Below are 27,178 nucleotides of genomic sequence, written 5' to 3'. Positions count from 1 at the left end.
TTTTAAGGAGACACTTCTGGGAACATAGAGCAACCAGTTGTCAACATCGAGTGATACACATTTATCATAGCTCTTTGGCTTAAGTTATTACCTTTTCTTCCTAAGAACCCAATGTGCTCTTAAATCTTTTATTTCATCTTTACTCTTGTGAAGTTGGAAAAAACAGACTCCATCCTCATTCTGGAGATAAGGAAGCTGGGTCAGAGATTCTGCATTTCTCAGAAACTTCCAGGTAATGCCGAAGATGCTGATCATGAGACCACACTGTGTAGCAAGCCAGGGCTGGAACTGGACAGTGATACTGAGAACTGAGAGAAGTTTCTGTCACATGACAAGGGGTGTCTGGGATTCAATGATGGGACACTTCTACCAATTTATCCTCAATGGTTCAGGGTTGTCTTTTTAATAAATGAGAGGGAGAGGGCCTGCTTTGTTTTGTTTGTTCTGGAAATGAGCATGGGCCAGCGTAGAGGAGGAAGAGTTAATAAGGAGGTATTAACAAGGAAGAGAAGAAGGGAAGAAGGATCAGGAGAAGAACTGTGGGAATAGCCAGGCAACACAAGTGCCCAGGAAGGGAGGCGTGCTCTCTGCCAGAAGGAGGCTGGTGGGGGACTTCCCTCCACCATCCTTCAGCACACATCCTGAGCTCTCTGCTCTGGTCTCCATAACACCCTGCAACTGTACCTGCAACCATTTTCAAGTTTACAAATCTTGAAGAAATGAGGACAGAGAGAGAGACTTGCTTTCCCCTTCCAGGATCAAAACAGCCTCCACCAAACAGGCTCCCTTCTCTCATCAAAAGCATCACTCTGAATTCTCAGTAATATTACATCAGCCAGGAAAACCAACCAATCTGAGCACCCGAATTAAGGAGAAAGTCCAGAACATTCTAGGACCAGAGACAGCCGAGGAGGTCTCCTTACCCGATCTGGCGGTTGGTAGAAGGCGCCTGTGTGATGACAGAGCTGGACTGGGGCGATGGCATGGCTTGCTGAATCACAACGCTGGTGTCGTGGTTGGGCATCCGGGTGCTGCCAAGCTGGTGAGCTCCAGGCCCCGTCATGGCCCCACCAACTGTATTATGCATCGGGATATTCTGCCCAGAGAAGACAGAGGAGAAAGGTCAGAGGGAGGCAGTGTTTCTTTCTACTCCCAAGCTCTCAAAGGCCAAAATTGGGAATCTGGTCATGTCAACTGAACAGAGTTATGGCTTCTGGCAAGCATTGGGCCCATTCATCTTGTTATAACTTACAGCTACGAGGAGATGAAAAATAACTACTCGGTCTTAGAGTAGAGCACAAAGGGAAATGCCCCAAAGTTGGCTTATCACTCTGCCGCCATCCTGATGCGAGGTTTACATCAGGGATATTTAGTGCTTAGCTTCTCTGACTCCGTATGATATACGCTGCACTTGAAAGCGATTCTGCGGTAAGTGCATAATACATGATTTAGCGAATTTGGTTCTGCAACCTACTTTGAATGACAAGCACACTGGCTTATTTCTTGGCTTTCAGTCCCATACGAGTGGCCAACTAGATTTTTTTCTTTTCTTTTCCAGGAAACTATAACTTTTCCAAATCATTATCTGAGTACTCAACAATCAGTAAAATGAAGATGGATGATTCGAATAGCTGACAGGGCATCAAGGATCCATGACAAGAGGAACAGTCACAACATTCTTTACTTCCATTCACTCAACTACAACAATTGTATGGAATGCTGGAATTGAGAACAGGGACTGCTTGTGTGTTTACTTGTCCACCGTTCTTTCCTCTAGAATGTAGGGTGTCTGTGGTCACAACTCCATCCCATGGTGTTTGGAGCATGGCAGGATTTCAGTACACACGTGTCATGTGAATAAACTAGTGATAGAACAAATGACACACCTGAGTCCCTCCAGGGGTGTAGCATCATGCATTTATTTCTGTAGACTGGATTGGAAGCTTTTTGGTTTAAAATTCAAGCATCAACTATAACATTCAAGGTAAAAATGGTTGAAAAGACAGGAGCTGGAAGGTGAGAAAGAAATTCAGAATCCAATAAAGAAAAACAGAGTGCACAGCCAACCTAAGGAACAGGGAAGGGAAATGAGAAGACTTCTGTGGCCATTCAGGGACAGCCCTGCAGCCTCGAAGAGGAGAGAAATTCCAGAGGTCAGCTGGACAAAGGGTTGAGGATGGGAGGGGAAAAAAAATGGAGTGTCGCTAGCAATTTGCTCGAGGAAAAATATATATCTGTCTACGCTTTGGCATTAGCAAAGAAAAAATAAATGTTACCCAGGAGAACTAGAAGTGGTTCTTTGAAGTTCTTCTGCAAAGAACAGGATTTCCTGCACGACGTGTTAAATGATGGTGATAACATATAAGGGACCGAGGTGGTTGTGTCCATCACACGGCACCTTTCCCAGGTTCTGATTTCTAAATCCTGACCACACAGTTTGTCAAGAGTCCAGTTGGAACCTGGGCACCTGGCGCAGACTGTGAGCTGATTGTGTTGTTGCAGGATCCCAAAGGCTTATATATATACACACACGGTCCAAGGGCCCCTCTTCCATACTGGAAAGTTCTTCTGACATGGGAAAACACTGTGGTTGTGTAAAGCAAGATGAAAGGAAGTGGTGATTTGTGCCAGGGTGGCTGTGCAGGCAGGTGTTACGCTCTATTTCTTTGTTTAGGATCGAGAGATTTAGAAAATCAAACTTAAAATAATAATAATCATAGAAATAGTGGTTTTTGTTTTAATTGAACCTTACCAAAAGTATTTCCCCAGTCTTAATGAGATCTGGATGAGGTGAACAATGATGGGGATCATATTTTCCATTGTTTACATCCTCAAAAACACTCAATTTTTTCACCTGCATTGTCAATAACAATTCTGAGGCATAGAAGGATTTTCTGCGTCTCCTTCTAGAACGATTTCTACTGATCTATGCAACCAGAGGTTATCAATAAGGTTATACAATTTAATTTTTAAAAATCTCAATTTAAACAGACAAAGAAGAACATATATGAAACCTCTTTGAGTTACCCAGGACGCCTCTCCTTGGTCATCTCCATGTGAAAGTCCCAAGTCCTACACATTTAAACAAAGCAACCCTCATCTCTGTCTATCCTTCCTCCCTCCTCCCACCAACCTATACTTAACCTTTCCTGGTAGACAGTGCGTGAACTGGACTCCCCCAGTCCTTCCGGCCTCTCTTCCTCCTCCTTCCTACACTACCCTTGCAGAGACGAGTCTGAAACTCAAATCTGATGACATCACACGCAGCTCCCACCATGAGTCCCTCACCTCAAGCCCCTGGATGACTTTGGAGGGGTTGGAAGGTACAGACAGCACTCGCTGTGTGACCTCCAAAGCCCATGTGGGACCCTTCCTTCCTCCCTGGCTCATCAGACACCACCTTCTCTCTGGTTCTCAGTATTTCATCCCACCTTTCTGGATTTCTCTTGCCCTCCTTCTGACTTCATTCCATTTCAGCACCAGGTCTTGGAATAGGGCTGTTTTCTGACATGGAAGCTTTTTCTCTGACTCCACCTTCAACTCTCAGACTGAGCCTCACCTCATGTACAGAAGCCTTCCCTGACCTTCCCAGTGATAAGCACTACTTCCTCTTCCTTTGTAGGATATTTTACAAGTTTACCATTAGTTTCAATTTTCTGATTAGTAGCCATTTCTCCCCTTGTCTGTAAGTACAATGAGATAGGGAACTGGATTTGACTTACTCCCCGTATCTCCGTTGCCTTACTCAGTGCCTGGCTTATCATGGCAATGAACGAACGATAACCTTCCTGGAAAATTCAGGAGGATGAAATCTTACATTTTTATACCTGTTTCAATTTGGGGGAGTGCTAACATCCTGTCTATTTACCTTGTAATCTGGAACTATGCTGAGTTCTAGGTATCAAGGCACTTGTTCAATTATGGGCAGGAGAAATGGAGAAGAATAGGATTAAGAAGAAAGCCATACAAGCTGGGCTGGCAGCACATGTCTTTAGTATCAATGACTCAGGAGGCTGAGGCAGGAGGATCACAAGTTTGAGGCCAGTCTTGCAATTTAGTGAGACCCTCAGCAACTTAGCAAAACCCTGTCTCAGAATTAAAAAAAAAAAAAAAATGAAAAGGACTGGGCATACAGCTCAGGAGGATAGCAACCCTGGGTTCAATCCCCAGTACAAAATAAAAAGGAGAGGAGGAGGAGAAGAAGAAGGTCACACAGTGTGTATATTGAAAGGTTAGAAAGTAAAGTCTTTGAAAAAATATTAAATGAGACCTTGAAAGATGCCGATGCCAAGAAGTGAGCTTCTAATCTTTGAACACTTTCACATAAATGACTAACAATAATGCTTTTACATACACCACAAAAAGTCTTGCTTAAAAATTGACTTTAGGGTTGGGGATATAGCTCAGTTGGTATAAGCACAAGGCCCTGGGTTCAATCCCCAGTACCGCCAAAAAAAAAAAAAAAAAAAAAAAAAAAAAAACCTGACTTTATACCAAACATAAAAAACTTGGTTTGATTTCCTTGAAGGAAAGTATGCTTAATAACACACTTCTCCCACACAAAAAAGCTTAATAATCTTTTCTGAGATTCACTGAAAATAATAAAAATTAGTGTCTAGGAATATATATTCTACATTCACATTCACCAATTTTAATGAAAAATTTATCAGCACATACCAATTGTACATATTAATGGGGTTCAGCATATTTTCATACATGTGGATAGTGTACACTGATGAAATTCAACTTCCCCACCAACATTTTAGATAATCTCTTTGTCGTTGAGATTTCCACCGGAGATGGGAAAGTTCCTGAAAGTCATCTTCTAACCCTTAAATAATCTTTCTTCCTCACACATAAAACTTGCAAATTTTTCAGCCTACTTTCCCCAGACCCAAAAAGCAATTCCAAAACATTTTGGAAAAATAATCTGGCAAAAGCATTATCATTCCATGTTCAGAGAAGGTGATTTTATGTCTTTAAGCATTACATAGTAACTCAAACATGAAATTATTTTCTAAGTTCACATTGTCCCAGTTATAGATTCAAAACCTGTCTTCATTGATAAAAGAATAGCATTTTTACCTCCAGATAAATATCGGATTTAAAAAACACAAGCAATGAGTATGTCTTACAGAGTCATTTTTGATAGGGCAGGTGGGTAGATGGGAAGTTGGTGAAACGATGTCATCGAGTAGATGACACTGGGTGGATGTCCATATGCAGAGGAGGATCCAAGTGCTCCTCGAAGCTCAGCCTTTGGCCTTTTCTTGTTCAACACTTTTATCAACAGCTTGGATGAAGATGTGAAAATCATGCCTGTCAAATCTGCAGTTGACACAAAGTTGGGAAGCATGGCTAATGTTCTGGAGAGCAGAATCAGGTTTTCCTGGAGCCAAATGTGTGATCTGGCCTTGAAAAATGCTAACATAAATCTAAGATTGTTTTAGAAGAAGTAAAACGTCCAGATCAAGGGAAGTAATTATTCTACTGTAGAGTACATTGGGCTGACCACATTTGGCCACCACATTTTAAGGGGGAAATTGACAAATGGGGGTGGGTGGGTAATGAAAGCAAGTAAGGCATCCAAAATGCATGGCAGGAAGAACGGTAGAAGGATCAGGGAATATTTAGTCTGAAGAGAAGACTCTGAGGGTCATGCTAAAAGCCTTCAAATATTTGTGGGATTAGACACAGTCTGTGTTGCTCCAGAGGGTATAATTTCAAAAAGTGGAATCATCATGATAAAAGTCAATAATAACTACAATTTGAATACCCATTTTTAAGCAGGCACTATGATAGATTCTTTATAAATTGCATCTCTAATCTTCACAATGGTGCTATGAGATAGGCATTATTGTCTTCATTTGACAAGGAGTAAAAGAGTAAAACTCCTCACCATCACCAATACCAGGTCACTAACCTCTGGCTATCTTTGCTCCTAATAGGACAATGCTTCAAAGACTCGAATCTGATCTTCTGCCAGAATAAATTTATTACCATGTAGAGATATCCAAAGGCAAAACAAGATGTCTTGTAAAGTACTGATCTTCCTGGCACTGGAGCAAACCCAGGACTAATGGTCATCTGTCAGGGATGTCACCAATAGGATTCTTGCATCAGAAGGAAGATGGTACCAGATGACTTCCAAGGTCTCTTCTGTGGCTACAAGTCTCTTATTCATGATGCATAGTTCATACCATAGTTCACATGGTTCCAAATGATTAGGAATGTGTAATAATTTTGAAAATATACTAGCCTGGGAGTTAGGAGTTCTCTTCTAGTCTATTCTCTCTTCCCCTCCTGGTAGGCATGGAACCTGGGTAAATTACTCAGGATCTCCAAGCTCAGTAGCCTTGTCATTAAAAAAGGAGGATGTGGACCACATGGTGTCCATGATCTTTTCCAGCTCAGATACTACATAAGTCTCTTCTGTTACATTTTATGAGACATTAAACATCCAAACAGACTTTTTAGACTGTGATTAATGGGCCTACAAACTTTGATTTTTCTCTACAGTCATAAGATTTTGTAGAAGGAAACCTTCTGAAAATTATAGCTTTCTGCCAGGCCCAAGGGCTTCCGATTCAATTCACAAAAGGGATCTAACCAAAGGTGTAATCAATCAGCAACCAAAGGTAGTACTCCAAAAGAAACAATCTTCACCTGAACTTCTCCCTCTATGGTTGAAATTCCTCAGCACACCCTTTGACTTCCTCCCTTAACATCCTGTGGTATTTTGCTCTTCATTCATCTGTTCTGAGACATAAAGGGTGTGAATGGGACGAGAACCAGGAGAATAATGAGTCTTGATTGCATGCTCAGTGAGCTTCAGGTAGAGTGTAATTGTCTTTCTGCATGCATGGGCTTGGAATACAATATGCAAAAAACAATGTGGTGTATATGAATGTACATCCGTGTTCTTAAAAATAACTATAATTTCAGGGTGTGGTAATGAAGGACCAGGGAAGTGGGCCACAATTGAAAGTGAAGGTTGGAACATACAAGTGAATGGAGGTTGATTCACATAAGGTCCCAAAATATTATCTTCAAATCTATATTCCATCCAACTGTTGAGGTGTGGAGACTTTATGGGTTTCTCCATAAAGAGCCAGGGTCATCCCGACACACATTTACAAGTGGAGTTGCACAATTTTGGAGTTGTCTGCATCTTAATGGTGCCCGGGGAAGGTAGGAAGACTTTTAGAACTTCTCAGATGTAAACACCCATGAACTGCATCCAAAAGACGTGCAAGACACTAGCAGAATAGCAAAGGTTCCAATGCACCAGAAAGTGCCAGGCTTTCAGGAGGTGCAGGAAGGATGCTAAAGGGTCTTGACTCTTCCTTTTGGTGTTCTCAAGAGCAGTGAAAGTATTTGGGGGTCTTACGAAGAGGGCAGGCTGCTCATGCCCATGGTATAGTGAGGTATTATTGGAGACATGGAGTAGACAGCACCAGGAACACACAGGACACTTAACTCTTTCCATGATGTTCCCCTCAGCAAGTCACATGGGACAAGATGAATGACACAGGGTATAAAATCATCTCCGACAAATGCTGCAGGAGCAGGCGGAGAGCACAGGGTACTGAGAAAACTCCAGCATTGATTACATGCATTGAAGTTTTGCTTTTTCAGACTTTGTGACATATTCCTGGAGAATTCTAAGAGGCGCCATGGTACAAAAGGAAAACACGGGCATTGGAATCTGCCAGATGGAGGTTCAAGTTCACATCAGCTCCATATCATCTGGGGCATGTTATTTAAGTTCTCTGAGCCATACCTTCCTCATCTCCAAATCAGAGATAATCATCTAACGGGCAAGATTGTGGTCAGGATCATGTGAAATGACAGATGTTCCTGCACAGCATTTGACAGCAATTATGCACGTCTTTCCTTTTAGTGAAGTTCAGAATGTGAAGCTCTAAGAGGAAAGTACATTTTGGTGGATATTTCCCAAGGAATATGAATTGAAAAAATATTAATAATGGCTAAGACTTATGCATCCTTATTGTATAACAGAAAACTCATTTAAACCTTATTGTTGGTCCAAGACCTAGGGATGGTGGTTATTCCCATTTTACAGATGAGTCAGAAAGAGGTTAAGTGACCTTTCTCATAATCACACAGTTAATAAGTAGAATAACTCAGATGCAGGCAATTTGGCTTCAGAGCTCTTAACCAACTTCAGAAACATGAAGCTGTACTGCCTTGACAGTCTTGAGGCAAAAATATTCCTTGAGGAAGGTGACGTGGCAAAAAACACAGTCTGCCTGCAAGCCATACGACAGACATTCAAAGAGTGATCAAAAAATGCTGGTACACGATCCTGGGATTTTCACCATATTGGTCACACCCCTAGTATCAATCAGCGTCTTTGCCACCACCTTCACAGCTGGAAAAGCCTGAGCATACACCATTAATTCATTTCAGAATGACTGAGTAGTGTTCTGTTTGAAGAGCAGGTTGCCTGCAAAGGTGACGCCCCTGGACAGAGGGAAGGTGCTTCAGTGGGTGAAGGGTGGCTTGCACACCACTGAAGTGACCCTCAGTGGCCTCAGCCCCTCCCCCACTGCCAGAAGCAGACAGCTCCTGAGGGAAGAGCCAGCCTGGAGTCTGTAGGACACTAACAAGCAGATCCATCCACTGGTTTGTGTTCCCCTCCGATCCCTGGACCTGTGTCATCTTTTCTAATACTGGGGTGGAGGCAACCGAGCCCTGAAAGCATCCTGTGAGCATTTTATAGCTATTCATTTAATACTGTAGTAAAATACTCAAGACAATAAATGTCTTTTCAGGTGCCACCCTTGACTGTGAGAAACAGTTTCCAGGTGACTCTCAAAGATTCTGCCCCTTCCTTTCCAGATTCTCAATGCCTGGGCTGAGACTCAATGTTTCTGTCCTCATCTTCCCCTTTATTATCCGAGTTGCTTTTGCTGAATATAATCACATGGTGTTACGGTTTAGATATGGTTCAAGTGTGTCCTCCAGGGGTTCACAGGTTGAAATTTAATCCCCATTTGAGGTGTTAAAAGGTGGAAACCTAATCCACTATGGTGTTTAGAGTGGGGCCTTTGGGAGGCGATTAGGATTTGATAAGGTCATCAGGGTGGGGCTCCCATGATTGAATCCTGGTGGCTGAATAAGAAAAGGGAGAGAGACCAGAGAATCTAGGCACACACATGCCCTGACTCTCAGCCCACAATGCCCCACACCACCTCCAGACTCTGTCAGCAAGAAGCCACCACCAGATGTGGTTCTTTCACCTTGAACCTCCAGAAGCATGAGCCAAAATAAACCTCTTTTTTCATATAACTCGCCAGTCTGTGGTGGTGTGTTATTCACATTAAAAAAAAAAAAAATGAATACCTATGGTTAAAAGGAAAGAAACAACTGTACTGTATTCTGGTTACTAGAATTCAAGGTGCGTCAATGTGTGGTTGATGTCCCTACAGATACCCTGGACTGTAGAGATTAGTCTCATCCACTAGAAATGATTGAAGTGCACTCACTGCTCACTGGTAAGTTCTCTCATTTCTCAGCTCCTCCAGAATGCTGCAGAGTCCATCATGGTCCCGGTTTCCTGAAACACTTCTGCCCACCCACTGCCTCCTGCTGATGTCCCCAAGCCTTTCACAAGCTGGCCCCCACCAACCTTTGCAATATCATCTGGCAACCCCTGCCCCCTCCTTGTACCACTCACACACAAAGTCTTGATGCTTCCTGGAAATTAGGCCTCCATTTCACCTCTGCACATAATATTTCATGTTCCGGGTCAATTCATTCTCAAGAACCAGCTCCGATGCCCCCTCCTCTATGGAGCTGTCCACCACTTCTTCTGGCCTGCCTCATCTTTCCCTGCTCTGGGCTCCCACCCAACCTGTCTGCACCCCTGTAGAGCCTGACTTATCTTCATGAGTGCTTCCTTCCAGAAGGAGAGTGCACTTCACCTGAAAGCAGCCAGCGCCTGCCTCTGTGCCACGCCCTTGGAGGATACCTGACGCATTCAGTTATTCAGCGACTGAGTGAGTGGTGTGTGATCCTGAGCAAGCGTGTAGTCTCTCTCTGATTCAGTTTTCTCATTCGTTGAACAGGGGCAGCTCTATTCTGCAAGGCTTGTGTAAAGATGAAATTAGGTGTTACAACACTTACCACCATGTTGGAGACTTATGTGACCATTAAATGTTGGTCACCATTATTACAACTGTTTGTATTCTTATCATCCTCATTCGCAGAGCTAGCACCAGCTCTCCCCTGGGTAGAGTCAATTAGCTACTCCTCTGTCCTCTACTGTATTCTACCACCCTTCTTTCAAAGCTCTTAGACCACCTTGTATATTTATTTATTTTTTAGACCAGTTTTGCTCCCTTTTGCTGTGTAAGCTTTGACGCAGGGATGCGGTATGACTTCAGATTATTGTCTTCAGGGCCTAATACAGGGGCAGTGCCATACATGTTTGCTGAATGAATACATAGGAAAGAGCAATTAATGTTCTGGAAAGAAAAGACAGAAATAGTAAACACTCTGTTTATTGCAGTTACCCACAGCTTAGAGGGAATACAGAAAGGGGAAAAAGCAGATGAAAAGCCTAAGACCCTGAGAAGCACCTTCACACAAACACGCCAGAAACAAATGCTTCACCTAGAGCGAACTGCATATGTTCTGAAGGGCAAAGGGATAGTCCCATTCCACCATCTAGCATGTGATCTTGCTTAACTGCTCCAGTCTGTCCATCGTGCCTTCAGGGTTCCCACATCTGTCTTATCTTCTTTGCTATCTCACTCGTTTCAGAAGTTTATCGACTTCTGTCGTGATCTCCAGAGGTTTACTGCCTCCTTTTGTGATTGTGCAATTTCTTCCTACTGTTTCTCTGCCTTCCAATCCTTCTGGTCCCTCTGAGACCACTCCAGACCCACTGTGCAATTAGTTGATGCAATCTGGCTTTTCTTGTGCCATTCGAATTCAAAAGTCTGCAATAGCTCCCTAGTCCTCATATTAAAAACCCACAGTTAGCCCTGACTTTGAGACCCTCAATGTCCAGCCCCATCTCCTGCTACTCTACCCTCTGCAAACCCTGCACTCCAGCTTCACTGGCCAGTTCACCACAGGACACTCAAATGGAGATTCTCACCTCCATACTTTTACCTGCACCTCCCCAGGCCTAGAGTTTCCTCTTTCCTTCTTCGCCTAGCTAAATCCTATTCTCTACACATAAATCTGTTGATCTGTTTACTCAAGTGCAAAGTGAGAATAGTAAGCCCTTGCTTCCTTTGACTATAAAGTTAAGATGCAATAATGGTTTGAAAAGAGTTTTAGTTCTTCAGATTTCTAAACACACGTAGTATCTTACAACCCTACTCTTCTCTCCTCTGACCCCCCTTCATTCATAGACTGACTCTCTTCCTCTCTTCTTTTCAGGATCATCCTAAATGTCGCTTTCTCAGCGTCACCTCCCTCACTGAAGCTACCCCTGTTATTTCCTACCTCAGCATGCCATTGCTTCTCTTTAAAGCATGTTTCACAATGTGCACTTGTTAGCACTATTATTTCCAGATTGCTGTGCTATAAATCCCAGGAGGGAAGGGACAGTGCCTGTCTTGTTTGCTCCTCTGTCGCTGGCACCTAGCTCTGTGCCTGGCACAGAACGAAATGATATTAGGGCGAATGGGCAAATGAGTTGTGATTTCTGAGGTGATGATAGGAGAATGCAGAGCCACCAACACACAATTTCCTCTCGTCCATGTCGGGCACACGGCCATCTTAAGCCTGAGACCCGAACTTAAAGAGATAACGTTTGCTGCTTTGCACACTCATAAGTCATATCCACAAACAGAGACACCAGCACATGGCTCCACAGTCACCTCAAATGGCCAGGTGTCCACTCAGCTCAAACCAGAGCCACTGAAATGAATCAGGGCGAGCCTCCTAAGTAACTGAAGGATAGACAGAAAATGCCAAAGAGAAGTGATTACAAACAAGCGAGGAACCAGGGTCCTGAGGCAGGTGCAGCAAAGAGAAACAGGTGGCAACAATGACAGACCAGGCTCTCACACCTGTGTGGCTTAGGGGAAGAAAGGGGTCTTTAAAATCAAGAGAGGGCGCTGAGCATACAGGAAAGACTGAGAAGTCACAGAGAACCTGGGCTGGTGAGGCCAGAGGCAAAAGGCCCATTCTAGAATTACTAAACAAATTTCTTTCCCATCCTTACCAGAACTTTATCAAGTTACCAAAAATAAAAGCATGTATAAAAGTACCACAGGGATGCTGAGGGGTCTGTTGCTTCAGCGTTTCAAAAGAATACAAAACTTAATGACCAGAAACATAAACATGGCACTCACGTGGAAGTGGCTCATGACGCACTGCAGACCTGAGCAGACTCCCCTTTGCCTGTCCCTGCCCCCAGCCTCCCTTCCTCAGCTCCAGATCTTTCCTGGCCAAAAGAGCTGGAGGGGAGGGCTGACCCACTAAGATGAAATTGCTGGAAAACTCCCTTGCCTGGAGTCTTGGTTGGGCATCTGCATTCCTGAATACTTGGCAACACCATGCTCTTACCATAAACTAGAAATGCTATCTTCACTGGGAAGGAAAATGTGCTCCAAGATTGACTTCCTCCTCCATAACAATAGAGAATGAGAGCTCACACTTCATTTCGCATCTGGCAGAAACCAGCAGGTGTCTCCGTGAAAGGCCTTGCTTTGTAGATTGTTTAGTACTTCACCAATGTTAAGGTGCTGCTACGCTGTTCTGATGATGGATATGAATTCAGCAGCTCTTTCTATCCTGGGAAGTGACTGTTTTACTGGAGGACAAGTGGCTTGGAATTGCCATGGCTTCCAATTAACTGAAATGCTGTTACTGGTATTTGTTCAATCTTCATGCGAAACCGGAAGTATGCAATGGGACAGAGGAAGCCAATGAGAAGTGTGGTCAGCCCTAGTTGATGGCATGCTAATATAAAGAGATAACATCCTTTTCTTGAGAGTAGCAAATCTAACAGCACAGGGATACTGGTCACAACCAGACCCAACAATCCCTAAAGAAGCTTCTGGATATCCTGTATGAATATTAAGAGCAGGTTTAAAATTTTTCTGCTAGCAGCAACTTGGGTTCTCTGGATCCTCAGGGTTCCAGAAAAGTACAATAAGAGTCAATGAGATATAGTCTTGTAATTTTTTTTTTTTTTTTTGGTTAAAAAAAATCCTGCACTGTACCACTGATTACCATTCTCATCTCCTTCTTTACTACTTTTACCTTCTTCACTTTGTTCCAGATTTGTGCTGTACTCCTTGATGTTCTGCTAACATCCAGGAGTCTGGGCACTGGCTGCTCACCAAAACCAAAAGGATTCTCCCCCTATATGTACCCAGCTCCCTCCTTCTCCTCTTTCAGGCATCTGTTCCAATGTTACCTTCTAATGAGGCTCATGTACACCTACCAGAAATTACAACTCATCTCTTTGATTTCATTTTCCCCTCACTTAATCCATCCTTTCCCATTCATAATATTCTTCCTCACTTATCCCAATCCAAATGCACCAGACCATTTCTGATCCCTAGTTCTTAAAATGGAATTCAAGAAGAGAAAAAGATATAAGAAGAACAGATGGCTCTAGTTTTTGTTTTTCCTTCCCCCATACCAAGGATTTCTTTTATAAATTTTCTCCCTTGGACCTCATATTTTAAAAATACTTTTTAAAAAGGCATGAATTCCTTTTCCTATGTAATCCCCTGTCTTGTAACACCACCACGTTCCTTAATTTCTAAAATCTCATTTCATTTCACTGTCGGGTTCCAAAGTGTTTCACACCGTTGGCAAAATTCTAGTCAAAGACAAAGAAAGGGAAGCGTTAGCCCAGGAAAACTTGCTGCAGGCAAACAAACTTTCAGTTGGAGAGTTCATCTACTCTATCACTTGGGGTCCCAATAGAACCCAGATAGCACACTCAAATTGGGTATTTTGAAGAGTTGATAAAGGGACTGTTGCAGATGTGTGAGCAGAGTGCCCACAGCTAAGAAGTCACAGAGTGGAGTGCCCAGGGCCGATTTCCACAGGGAGTTGTGGTACCCTTAGAGCTAGGGAGGAAAAGGAAGGAGAAGCTGCCAGGGGACAAGGGGGAGACAACTGCTTAGAAAAGGCACTTGGCAAGAGCTATGGCCCCTGATTAAAGAAGGCAACCAACTGAAGGAGCCAGGAGAGTAGCTACCCAGCCCCTGTCTCACCCCCACTGGAGACTGCTGTGAGACCTCCACGGCCACTGACCCAAAACCAGGGTGAAAACAAGTTCAAGGTGCTTACCAATGAATGCACTGTCATTTTTCAGGGCAGAAAGCAGAGTGTAAATGGGCAAACAAAATACCCAGTACAATATCATGTTCACAAACTTGAATTTACTTTTATTTTACAAGCAATATTTTTATAATATATTTATTCAGAGAAAATTTGTACAAGGAAAGAAAATGAGTGGGAAGGAGAACAAAAACCACCCATTGCCTCCTAACATTTTACTCTCTCTCCAGATATTTCATATAAATGTATTACAAAATATATTTTATGTATATATTTATTATCTATGTATTTTATCTATATATTTATTATTTTATATATCATATATAAATAATTGTATATATAGTGATTATATATACATATAAAAATCACAGTATATATATATAGATCACCTTAGGACATCCAAGGAACCCGAAAGATCAGAAGCCTCAGTGTGGGACCTACTGATACCTTTTTCACTCCATCCCATTTATTATGACTTTAAAAAAAAAGGCAGGTTATTTAACTTTATTTCCTTTCTCTTGATTTTAAACCATGTAAGTTCAGACCGTCACTAAATAAACTTGCTCTGCATTTACCCATGCATTCAAAAATCATGATTGGACTGATAAAAACAATAGAAGGCAGAACTAAGACGTGCCTATCCTGTAGCATGCCCAAGTAACCCAGCCCCACCCGACAAAGATGAGCCCAGACAGGCACGGCTCCTCTGAACCCAGTTACACACCCTGACGACGAGGTCTCACTTTCAGGCCACAGCTTCCTATTTGTCTACATTCCTCCTGCTGAAACAATCGGGCTTGGAATAAGAAGGGCTTTATATGTGGGAGTCACAGAAGGAAGAATCTGGCACCTGGTGTTTATGGACCATAAAGCCATTACAGTGCTAAGCTCAACTCTGCTCTCCACCAGTTACTGGGCAGGAGGAAAGAGGGTACATTTAGAAGCTGCATTTTTCTACCCTGGACAGCCAGGATTTATGGGTGGACTTGCTAAGCAGAAGCACTAATGCTGTGAAATATTTTTGCTCAGGCGCTCTCTCCCAGCAGCCTCCCATTCTTGGGTCCCTTGTGTCCATAAGTCCTTGATCTTCAGCCACTGGAACATTCTATAATAGTCCATCTTGAATTCATTTTCATTCTCTTGTGCTTTACTGGTAGCTTCAAGTTGATGCTAAATTGCTGATTATTTGATAGACAAAGACAGAATATTTACAAGCCTAAAATAAAGGTGAAGTTTCCAGGGATTGACAGCCCCACACAAGAACCATATTCACATTGCCAGAATGTTCAGTTAGTCATGGAGGAAAAGCCTATAGCTCCTTCATTGCACCAATGCTCATGTTCTCAAACCGATGATGGAGGTATGTGTGTGTGTGTGTGTGTGTGTGTGTGCACACACACTAACAGGCTTCATGGATCAATGTTTTTAAAAAATTATTTGAGTATCCCAATTATAGGCCTATGAGAAAAGAAATATGCTTTTCAGACATCTTTTCCCATGTGTTTAGTTTACGAGTCACTTTACAAAATAGCTTTCGAACCCTTATAGATGAACTTAGAAAGTTAACCCTGTCCTAAAAAGTCAAATAGAATCTCAGTTCTAAAACCTAAAAACCTTTGTGAAGGTATGTCTGGGGCAAAAGATGAACCCAAAAGTGTTTGAGTTGCTTGTTATCTTCACCCTGGTGAAGCGGCTTGACCCACAAGTCTGTTTTGCAGTAAAACCCAGGTCTGCTTTCTCCAGGTAGCTGACTGAGTCTCTCTCAACTCCATCCCCCTTTCCATGGCACAAAGACAGTGTTTAGAGATAAAATCTCATCTTCCATCTGCTGGCACAGGAAGAGAAACCCGTCCCCAGAGTCTTGGGGCCTCCTGAATGCCTTGTCTTTTATGTGGCCCCATATACCCCAACATTCTTTCTATTTATCCCAACACTCTGAAGGTTTAGGAGAGCACATCTGCAGGAAGCTTTCAGTACACACACCCATGCATTTGATGCTGGATGCTGTTCTAAGACCACCAACAGGCCTCTAGTGCATGGAGCCTCCCAAACAAGACTTGGGGAAGGCCAAGGAGTTGAGCAGAATGCTTGACGGGGGAGGGGAGAGACTATGGGACTATCTTCATTTTTGTGACATGATCCAATCATATCTATTCAACAGTGCCTTCTAATTACCAGCACCAGTGAATCACGAAAGATTCACCTGTGTTCCAGCTCTCGCCAAGTCAGCGTCCCTCATTGGCTATCCTGTAAACACATTCTACATTCACATACACGAGATACCTGGAGCTTCATTCAGCTTCCTGGAGCTAAATAAAGGACCACTGAGAAAAAAAATCTGGGAAAACCCTGTGGGCCTTCCAGGAGAGGAAGCCGACCATGAGAATAAGAGGGTGGATGGAAAGAGATCCCATCCTGACTCCAGGCAGGGATGTCTATGACCAAACGGGTATTGTCCTGCAGAGTAACAACACCTTTCATATGCAGGATTTAATTGTTAGGTTTCTGCTATAACTAGGAAAATGAAAAGGAACCAGGAAAAAAAAAAGTAGATCCACAGAAGTTCAAATAATTACTAACAGGGAGGAAGCTGAGAAAGGAAGAGGAGGAGAGACATGATTAGCGGGAATAGTGAGAGGACCTGAAGTGGATAAACCCAGAACAGGAGATAGAGCCTGAGCACACGCTTGGGACTGAGGAGGGAAGGAAGAGGTGAGGATTCTGTTAGGAAACTCCACAGCACCTGCTCTCAGAACTGTACACTTGAAAAATGCCACAGAGAGCCTCGTATTCAACTCCTTGACTTGAGAAAGGAGAAACCTGAGCACAGAGGCCCGCATGGAAGCAGAGACCAGAGAAGAATCTAGGTCTCTGGACTCCTCATTCAGGGTTCTTTCTGCCAAGATGGGTGATTTTAGAATTTTATTTCTGAGAAGTGGGAAAAATGACCTTATCTCATTTCATATCTGGACCTTAATAAGTTGGACCAATAAGATGATTATTTCATCTTGTGGAAAAGAAAAGCCAAGGAACCTTTGAAGGAGGCAGGAATGAAGGTCAAGTTCAGCAGATGAGTCTCTGCCTGGCATCACTACTTGAGGGTTGGAGGCACAGGAAAGAGATTCCCTTTGATGGACACACTGGCCTTCAGGTCCAGTCGATTGGAGTCTCTGAGGACACCAGACCTGAGAGCACTCAACTACACAGGAAGGACACTGAGCTTCCCCCAACACAGCACAGTTATAACATGGACTCCTAGTCACTTACAGTATTTTCTCAAAAACCAAATCGAACCGAAAAACAGCAAAGAGATGCTTTTCACGCTGACAAGTCTCCCTGCCTCTTAAATTGTTCAGCACAATTAGGGCCATTTGCTCCACGCACATTGGATAATGCTCTGATCAAAACCTTAAACTGCAGAGTGTGGCTGCAAGGACAGGAACACACGATTGCCTCTATGGTGTCATATACAGATTGTGTCATACTTAATGCTGAAATCATAAACTATATATTTTTACCCCCTCCAAGCTGCCTATTGTGTGCTTATAAACAGGAACCTGGCAGCATGTCAGGGGTGCAAATTGATTTCCTTTCCCAAATAAAATTTTAAAAAGCAAATAAACAAGGTTAGGTTGGCTAATGAAACATTACATGCCAGGCTGGGGAGAATTCTTTTCAAATGTATTTTCTTATGCAAAAGCAACACAAAGCATCCGTGAAAGGCTCTTTCATAAACAACATGTTTACACAAAAATGCATTACTTGAAAGAAAGAAAAAGCTACGGTGCATCTCATCTCCGATGATATATTTGGGCTGTGTTTAATGAAATAAATTAGGGGTGAGTGGGGAAGGGAAGTCCATCGATGCTAGAGAATTTGAAAATTAGCTGAAGCTGCTTAAAAGTAAGATGAAGTTATTCTTGTTTAGAAAAAGCCTCGATCTCAGTGTTTTTATCATTTATCATCAATGCCCAAGAAACCCACCTTGAACATTATCTTACTGGCATGAAGAATGCTGGGAGAGAAAACTAAATCGTGCCTACCATGCTTAAGACATCTAGGAAGAACCAGGCTGGCTGGCTGGACTCAGTGGAATCATGTCCTGGAGAGTGGCCTATGTCCTCACTAGGATGCCTAGACCAGCTGCAAACAGTTTTAGTCATCGAATGTGTCAGAAGTGTCTCTAGAAATTGCCTACTTCATACTTCACCGCAGAGAATTAACTTCAACTCAGCCTTAGAACCAAAGCCCTCCCCAGAGGACCATGAACCCCAGACCAAGTCACATATCATCATCTCCCTCCTTCTCTCATCCTTGAAAACCCTTCTGTGGACAAAAGCAGGTAGCATGAACCCTGATGTCATGTCACAAACCACATGACGTGCAGCCAGAAGGATGGAACAAGGTCAAGACTGCCCAAGGAAGAGCAGAGCTGCTATCTGCCATCGGTCACATAGGAACAGCGAAATGATATGCCTTTGTCTCATACTTCCTACCTATCATCAGGGCATAGGCATTGTGTACCAGCAACCAGGGACACCAGGAGCAAAGCTTCCATGATCTCAGGATGGCTCTGATTATAACAAAAGGAAAGGTATCTTTCATCCTACTCCGGAGCTTCTGTTCAGGCTTAAAATGTAACTGAGCCAGCTCGTTAGAAATAAAGAAAAAAGTACTCAGAAATCACAAGAGATCCACAGACCCTAAGGTGTTCTGCTCAGCAGGTGTGAAGTCAAGGCGGTGGGGATGGAACAGTGCCTCGGAGGCCAAGTTCCCCCCTTCTGCCACTCCTCATGAAGCAACCTCACTCAGGTCTCTGGCCCCCTCTGAGTTTTCTTTTCTCCTCCACTTTTAAATATATGGCAAATTCTGTCAGTCTGATGGCTCTGGTGATTAATGAGGTAACATTTGTAAAATGCTAAAAGGTTTCCAGCTCAAATACAAATGCTTCAGACCAAATACTCTGGATAACAGTTAAAAAGCAAAAAGGGTTAGTCACAAGTTGGCTGAGAGTCTGACCCTGGGAAGGAATTGCAGAGGGGGTGTGTCCTGTGGAAGGATTTGACCAGGGGGTGGGTGGACATCAGGGGAAGGGAAAAGAAGGGAAAGGAAGCTATGGGGCTTGCAAAATCTGAAACATGCATTATTTTGCTTCCAAAAGAGACCATCAACTTTCAAAACTTTTCATCTTTTTCAATAATACCAGATAATTTAATTATATAAAATCTTTTTCTCTACATATACTCCTACAGGGTACACATCAGTGTGTGGAAGTAGATGATACAGAAATTTTTGATTTTATACCAGGAAAATAATATAACATCCAGCTGTCGGGGGGGCCTATATACCAAGGGTAACCATCAATTTCACTTCCCCAGCTTTCTGTGGAATTGGTAGAATCAGATTAATCACTGGCAAATTGGATAACAGATGTGTTTCTCAGCAAATCCACATCAAGCATTCAGAAAGTAATTACCCCCTAAAGCTCGTGGTGTTCCTATGTACATTTGGCTTCAACTACAGCCTTCAGCCACTTTGTTTTTATCTGACTCGAAGCTGGAGCCTTGGGGTGATACTCCAACTGCTGCTTTAGATTATAAACTCTTAACAGCCCCTCGCTTGAGGGCACTGTGTTTATTGATGCTATGTAAGCAATTTACAGTCCCTTAATAGCGCATTCACCACAATGTTACAGTGTTTAAGTTGTTAAATTATATTTAGAGCTTCAGGGAAAATTACCTCATTGGCTTCACTAACATGGGTTATTGATATCATGCCGGAGTTATGGCAGCATCCACCTGACGGGGAGAGCCGAGAGGATATTTTACAGGCGGGAGTCAAAGGTGGAGTGCAAAATTTGAGCAGAGAATTTGAAGAAGCGAGGCGCTGATCAGAGAGCTGGAGGTGGGGCGTCCCTGTGGGAGAAAAGCCAGGGAAGAGATGGGTCTGAAGAGAGCAGGACAAGGCCTCGCAGAGCTACTGATTAAACGGGGGAGTGTAGGAAGTGCCAAGTTTAGCTATTTTGATTTCCACTTCTCTTGGATGACCCCACAACTGGGCAGTCACTTCCTGATCTTCTTGCCCTTTAGCAAAGTGTCCTGGATCCAGGGATCTAGGGCATGGCACTGACCTCCAGCTATTCTAGCCAGTCTTGAAATGGGCTTGGTGTTGAGAATTTAGTTTTTCAGGATGGAAATACTCCAAGAGAAACAATGGAAATGATAATGGAAGAAAAAAGAGGAGCAGGAGGAGGAAAAGCAGCAACAACCAGCTGAGAGGGGAAGAGGAGGAGGAGGAAGAGGAGAAGTCGGAGGAGGAAAAGAACTGGGGAGCAAAGAGAAACTGCAGCAGCAAGAACCCAATCTTTATCAGAATAGAGAGAGACATAAAACAAGGATAAAATATCTTTGAACCTGAAGCTTAGTGATGTCATGAGACCTCTTTAGAAAAGCAACCAAAGGCCAAAGTATTAAAAATCCACCAAAGAGGCGAGGAAACAAGCCTGTGAAACCAACCAAGTGGCTGCTGTGCTCTGGTGTCTTAGTTCATGTGACATCTGATGGCTCACAAACAGCTGAGGGTTTGAGACAAACCCTCAGAAATGACCAGTGTGACAGCAGGTCGTCTCTAGTAGAAAACAGCATCCCCTCTCCATTAACAGTTCTGCACCAGATTTCTCATACGTAGGCTACCTAATAATCATTAATAACCAAAATAAAACAGGAAGTTAAAAAAACAGGCACACAATGAAATTAACCACATTGCTCACCAGGCCATTTTGGTTAATGTGATTTTTTTGTTGTTGTTGTTCTAATTAGTTATACACGACAGCAGAATGCATTTCAATTCTTTGTACTTGAATGGAGCACAACTGTTCATTTCTCTGGTTGTACATGATGTGGAGTCATACCATTCATGCGATCATACAAGTACCTAGGGTGATGATGTTAATCTCATTCCACCATCTTTCCCCCCTCCCCTGCCCACTTCCCTAGGTTAGGGAAGGAAATGGCAGGTTGTATGTGCTTCAAAAAGTAGAGATCTGCAGAAGGGCAAAATGTGATCTGGACTGTAAGTTTCCTAGGAGTGTGAAGAGCAGCTAGGTGTGTAGGTACTGAATCTCAGAATGTCATCACATGAAGAAAAACTTCAAAAATCAGTAATTTCATCCCTCTTTGATTTGACAGATATTAATGTTGGATCTAAAATTGCTACTTAATGTCCAAGATTACATTCCCAAACTGAGTGCCTAGGTTCACCAGAGGCATGCATGAACTCACAGGGACACCACAGAACATTTAAATGTTTGAGGGAGCATAGAGTTTTTGAAATTTGTTGGACACTATGCAAACTTAGGTTTGTCAGTGTTTCAACATTACATCATACTTCATGCCTTTAGATGAGATCTCATCTTCGGGAGGTTGGATTTTGGGTTGTTGTTTTGATAAAAAGTGAATACCACACAAAAATCAATGGGAAACAGAAAATGAGGGGGGTGGTGTCCAACCTGAATCCAAGAGTTGAGGTGTTGTGCACAGTCCAACAAGTACACACATCCCATTAGGAAATAATCATGGTTAAGAATGAAATAAAAGCATTCTTTTTATTCTTTTAATACCTGTGCATTATTTATTTCAAATTGCTACTAAGATGCTTGTTTAGTCATTAAGTTGTTTGGACTTAACTACTTAATAAGCAGAGTGGTACAGAATTTCTTTTGACCTACGCATGCCAGAAAAAAATATTGAAATTCTGAGGATATCTGGAACTGATAGTATTTGATAAACTCTGGCCTAGGGAAAACTGATGGAGAAAGTGACTTGTGGTAATATTTAATAAAGAAGTAATTAGGAAGCCAGAAACAGTGACATACACCTATAATGTCAGTTACTGAGGAAGCTGAGGTAGGGATTGCAAGTTTGAGGCCAGCCTGGACAACTTGGCAAGGTCCTGTCTAAAAAGGGTTGGAGATGTAGCTCAGTGATAGAGTGCTGGACTAGCAAACCCAAGGTCCTGGGTTCAATCCCCAGGACTGCAAAAAAAAAAAAAAAAGTAATTAGGAAAATACATAATGTGGGTTAATTATGAATACAAGAATTCATATGAATGTGGGCATGTGAATACAAGAATAACCTGCTATGTTTTCCAAAGGCTAGCAGAGATTCAGATGGTCTGGAAATTTACTGAGCTAACATCATGAGAATTTCTATGCTCTGAATTTTGGAATGTTCCCACTGCATGTAAGACCAAGAGCCAGATATTTCTGCATATTTAACTTTCTTCACATTTATCTGGCCCCCGCAATACCCTAGTGCTTAATTATCTTACTGCAATATACTCTTTTCTTTGAGGGTAGTTCCATGAATATCAGTTGTCACTATTATTTGTCACTGACCATTTTTGGGTAAGCTTGAGACAGTTTAGAACATCTTAAGAGACATTTCACTGATGGTTAAGAAAACCACGGAGCCAAGGTCTAGTAGAGCTTACTGGTTGGGACCCAACACCTCAGAGCTTAATGAAGGTTCCCTGCCTTTAATTACAAAGTGTGTGAATTAGGAACGTAAAAAGGGCCAGAGAAATTGGAGTTGCATGTATCGACAAGAACCTTCAAAATGTCCCACCAATAGCCAAATGCTTCCAACGCGAAAAAGACCAAGAGAGCAGCATCAAATTCATGTGCCAGTATCTCAGAGTTCAAGTTCAAGTCAAAGCCAGAGATGGGACTTGAAATGTTTGCCTGGTCACAAAATTGATCTAACTAAATTCACATCAAGAATCGCCTGGCTGGTGATTGAATCCAGGGCCCTGCATGTACCAGGCAAATCCAATAGAAAATGAATAAGAAGTATGAAATATGAATCCAAAAAAAGAGAAAGCCTACATGTCCAAAGGTACATGAAGAGATATTCTAACTTGCTAGTAATCAGAGATAAGCAAATTAAAATAAGAACAGTAAAGTGAATAATTAATTAGAAATGTTGGTGATGATACAGGAATCTGGGAACTACATCTCATCATAATGTAAATTTCTACAGTCATTCTGGGAATCAACCTGGATGGATTTAGGGAAAATAAATATGTATATTTTCACACAGGTCCATACAAGGATGGTGATCATGACAGAGTCCCTCCTAATTTATGGGGCGTAAGGCACAAAGACAAATGGAAGCTCACGTGGCACATGACTAAATTGTTTAAAGTTACCAACTGAGTAACAAATATATTCTACCTCTTTCTTTGGAAAATATTCATAACGGCCTGGAAGACCAGGTTTGAATTACTAATTCTCAGCTCCAATCTCTAGGGATAAAACAAAACGGTGCATCCGTACAATGGAATATTATTGTGCCATTAAAATAAATGAAATTCTAACACACACTACAACATGAGTGAACATTGAAAACGTAAGTTCAGTGGAAGTCACAGCAGGTCATATACGGTATGATTCCAGCTATAGGAAATGTTCAGAAGAGGCAAATCCACAGAGACAGAAAGATCATGGTTGCCTAGGACTGAGGACCTGAGGGTTGAAAAGTGACACTGATGGGTTTGAGTTTTCCTTCTGGAATAATAAAAATGTTCTAAAATTGATTGTGGTAATGGATAAATAAAATGAGTCCATCTTACCACGGAATGCTGGCCATATAGCAGCTAGAAACAATAGAGAAGTGTGCAAGAAGGATACACCTTTAAAAGTGTTGAAAGAAAAAAGTCACAGCTTGTTTTCCATAGGATTTATGTTGGAGGTGATTTGCCACATATTTCTCTCATGAATACATATGCGTGCATTTTTTTAAGTTAATGCTGACATTTATTGAAACCATTGTTTTCTCCTGGCTCCATAACAATTTAAAAGTTATAAGCTTTTGAAGAAAGTTGTTGACTTCTCCACAAGTTATAGCACATTGCCATTCAACTTACACACCAAGCAACTACATATTTTACAAGATACATGCAGATCTCAGAACATAAAATAAATGTATTAGAATGAGTGCCTATGGAAAATGGGTGGAGAATGGAATATGGGGGGGGGCAGGAAATGGAGTAAGAGTAGGAATTTTCTCTGATCAGCCATGACAATGTATTCAGGCCCAAGAAGTTAGTGTATAGCATTGATTAATCCAATGCTACACACTTGAGATTTAAAAGAAACTTTAATAAATATAACAAATTGTTTTAGAAAAAAATTAAATGTATTGTTTCTTAAAGCAGCAGCAACAGTGATTGATCTACATTTCTGATAATGGCCTGAGCAATAAAACGTGTAACCCACATAAGAGCAAGAAAGCGTGTACATCTGCTTCTGTACAGGCTAATGTAATGCTCGGGTCAAAAGCGAAGAAATATATCTCAGCTTCCCTTGGAAGGGATAAGGTGCTGCCTGAACGATAAGTGGACAACTAGTGGAGAACTTCATACAAATGAATCACCCTGAGACCTAGCAGTCAAGGATAATACACAGTACCCCGAGTGCCAAGAAGAGTTTCCAGATGGGGTGGAGACAGTAGGTAGGCAGAAAGAAAAAGGAGAACCTTCTCCTATTCTTTTTACATATATTGTTTTATTTTGTTTTGTTTGGTTTTGCTTTGCCTTTTGCGTGGGCAGTGGGAGTGAAGTGGCCTTCTTAGATTTTATTTTTAAGGAAGGATTTTTCAAAAATGGGAACTTTGCTAACATCAAGAGGGCTGTCTCCAGGATCTATGCAGCGCTGAAATGCAAACTCCTTCATGATGATAGGAAAAAAATGCTGGCCTTCAATTTTTTATCTGTCTTTTGCTACTGTCCCCCTGACTAATGCTCCTGGAGAGGGGCTGACCCTGCCAGCCAATGACATTATGCTGACTGTTACTCCTCACTCCTGGGGGCATTCAGCACAGAGCAGCTCCAGTTTCACAGGGTCTCTTGCCGCCTCGACACACCAACTGGCTTAATGGACCACACTCCACACTCCCCTCACGCTCCCTTCTGGGCTCTAGCTCCATAGATGCAGGATAGTATTTTCCAGAGTCAACAGCATACTTCCTACTCCCTAACTATTCCACCTGCTCAGAACTGTGCAAAGACCAGTCTGGGTATTATTCCATATTCTCCTCAAATGCCCTATTATCTTAGAAGCCCCATCCTCTGGAGAAACTTGTATTCCTAAGAAAATATATTGCACCCCCCTTTTAAAGTACTACAAAGCACAAAGCAAGTATGTAAGCCTGCTGAAGTGCCTGTGTTTTATGGAGCACACATCACCTCACAGAAGGTCTATTAGCACAAAAGTTAAATTAAAATGTCATGCATAGTAGGAGACCTACGCTAGGCTGCTCTAATTAAAAAGAGATAGTCCTAGAGCTTTGGAAAGCACTGGAATACATTGTTGAGAGTTCAGGTCTTTCTTCTGAACTTGGTAATTCACTGACAGCCATGTGAAGCCAGCATCCCAATACAACATCCAAAGTTCTCGTTACTCTGCATCAGCCAGGACTTACAAAGAACCAGTCATGTGCCAGGCTCTGAGAGAGAAAATAATAAACAACATGTAAAACTAGAGAGTCATGACACCAGTTCCTACATGTCACATTTCAAAGTCAACTTCATTACATTAGGAGCATTCGATCCAGGGGACAACAATAAATGATATTACAGAAAGACAACTTCCATCAAAAATCCATCCTCCAAGGATAGTTACTTCATCAGCTATAGACTACAAAGGACCTCAGAATACTCACTGCTTACCAAGCTAAGAATAATGGCATTTAATGACCACAGTGCTCATATAAGATAGACATGATTAACTTCACTTTACAAGTGAGAAAACTGAGCTCAGGTGTGTTAAGTAGCATGGTAAACTGATGTTATGTGACTGTCTCCAGGCACCCTGGTTCAGGCACCCCCCCCTTAACCCTATACCCACTTCATGTGGGCTCCAGCCAGTCTCACAGGAATGTGGCATTTCAGTGACATTTTCAGAATGCCCTATTTTTATATTAAACACAGGACACGGGAACTCATGTTCAAAACAAAATTTAACTTCCTTTTTTCTCCCACAGATTAGACAGATCTGTTGTGATGAGATCTAACTAATGCAAGTCCGTCTCTTCAACCCAAAGTATCCTTAACTCACTCATTTCTATAACCTAAAATAATATTTGGAAAAGAGGCTTTTAAATGATAGACACTGTTAAACCGTGGTTGCAAAGAATAACAGAAAGCTTGTAATAAAGAGGAAAGATGCCTAGGATATATGACAAAGCCATTTTAAAAGACCTGGGGCAGATAATGTCATTTGGATAAGTGGGAAAGAAGAGTGGAGAGAGAATGGAAAGTCAGACAAACACAAATGTATAGCATTTCTTCTGGAATGCTGTAAATTATGGTATGTGAGTAAAAATTTTTAGAATAATAAAAAAGAAACTTTTAACAGGGTTCCCAAGTGGGGAGAGGCACTTTGGGAGGCAGAAGGAAAGGAAGTGTTCCTCTTCATTTTACGCCTTCCTGCACCAAAAGCTCTCAGTTCCACACGTTGCTTTGATTCTTAAGAAACAGGCAACAGACATTTGTTCCATATAACACAAGTAACCAAATTTCAGATGTTCCAGTGGAGAGAAAAAAGCAAGCACTGAAATCCTTATGAGGCTAACAAGATCGCATAAGAGAAAACACTCTGTAGACAAAAAATAAAGTTGTACGGATATTAGGTTCATGAGGATGGTGGTCAGGGGTAATTATGATGATGAAGAAAATAATATTCAGAAGAAGCAGAGTGAAGGAGAACAAAGATCCAAAATGCTGTGGAGGTTCAGAGGCCACCGTGAGATGGAAATAGCCAGATGGCACGGGCTGATTTGTTTTTAACAGGATTTAACATTAAGTAATGTACCCCCCAAAATGTACACCCAGT

General features: G+C 42.1%; 1 protein-coding gene across 2 annotated transcripts in view; it reads right to left on the bottom strand.

Moving 5' to 3' along the window:
* The window catches only part of Creb5 (cAMP responsive element binding protein 5), a 387,517-nt gene that overhangs the window by 234,897 nt on the left and 125,442 nt on the right, over positions 1–27,178 (bottom strand). For both annotated transcript variants that reach the window (XM_047562022.1, XM_047562021.1), the window contains exon 5: positions 924–1,096. In XM_047562022.1, the coding sequence (XP_047417978.1) occupies positions 924–1,096 (173 nt within the window). The remainder of the gene's footprint in view (positions 1–923; positions 1,097–27,178) is intronic.

Source organism: Sciurus carolinensis, chromosome 8, assembly GCF_902686445.1.
Source record: "Sciurus carolinensis chromosome 8, mSciCar1.2, whole genome shotgun sequence".
Lineage (NCBI taxonomy): Eukaryota > Metazoa > Chordata > Mammalia > Rodentia > Sciuridae > Sciurus > Sciurus carolinensis.
This window is presented reverse-complemented; position numbering and strand designations above follow the sequence as displayed.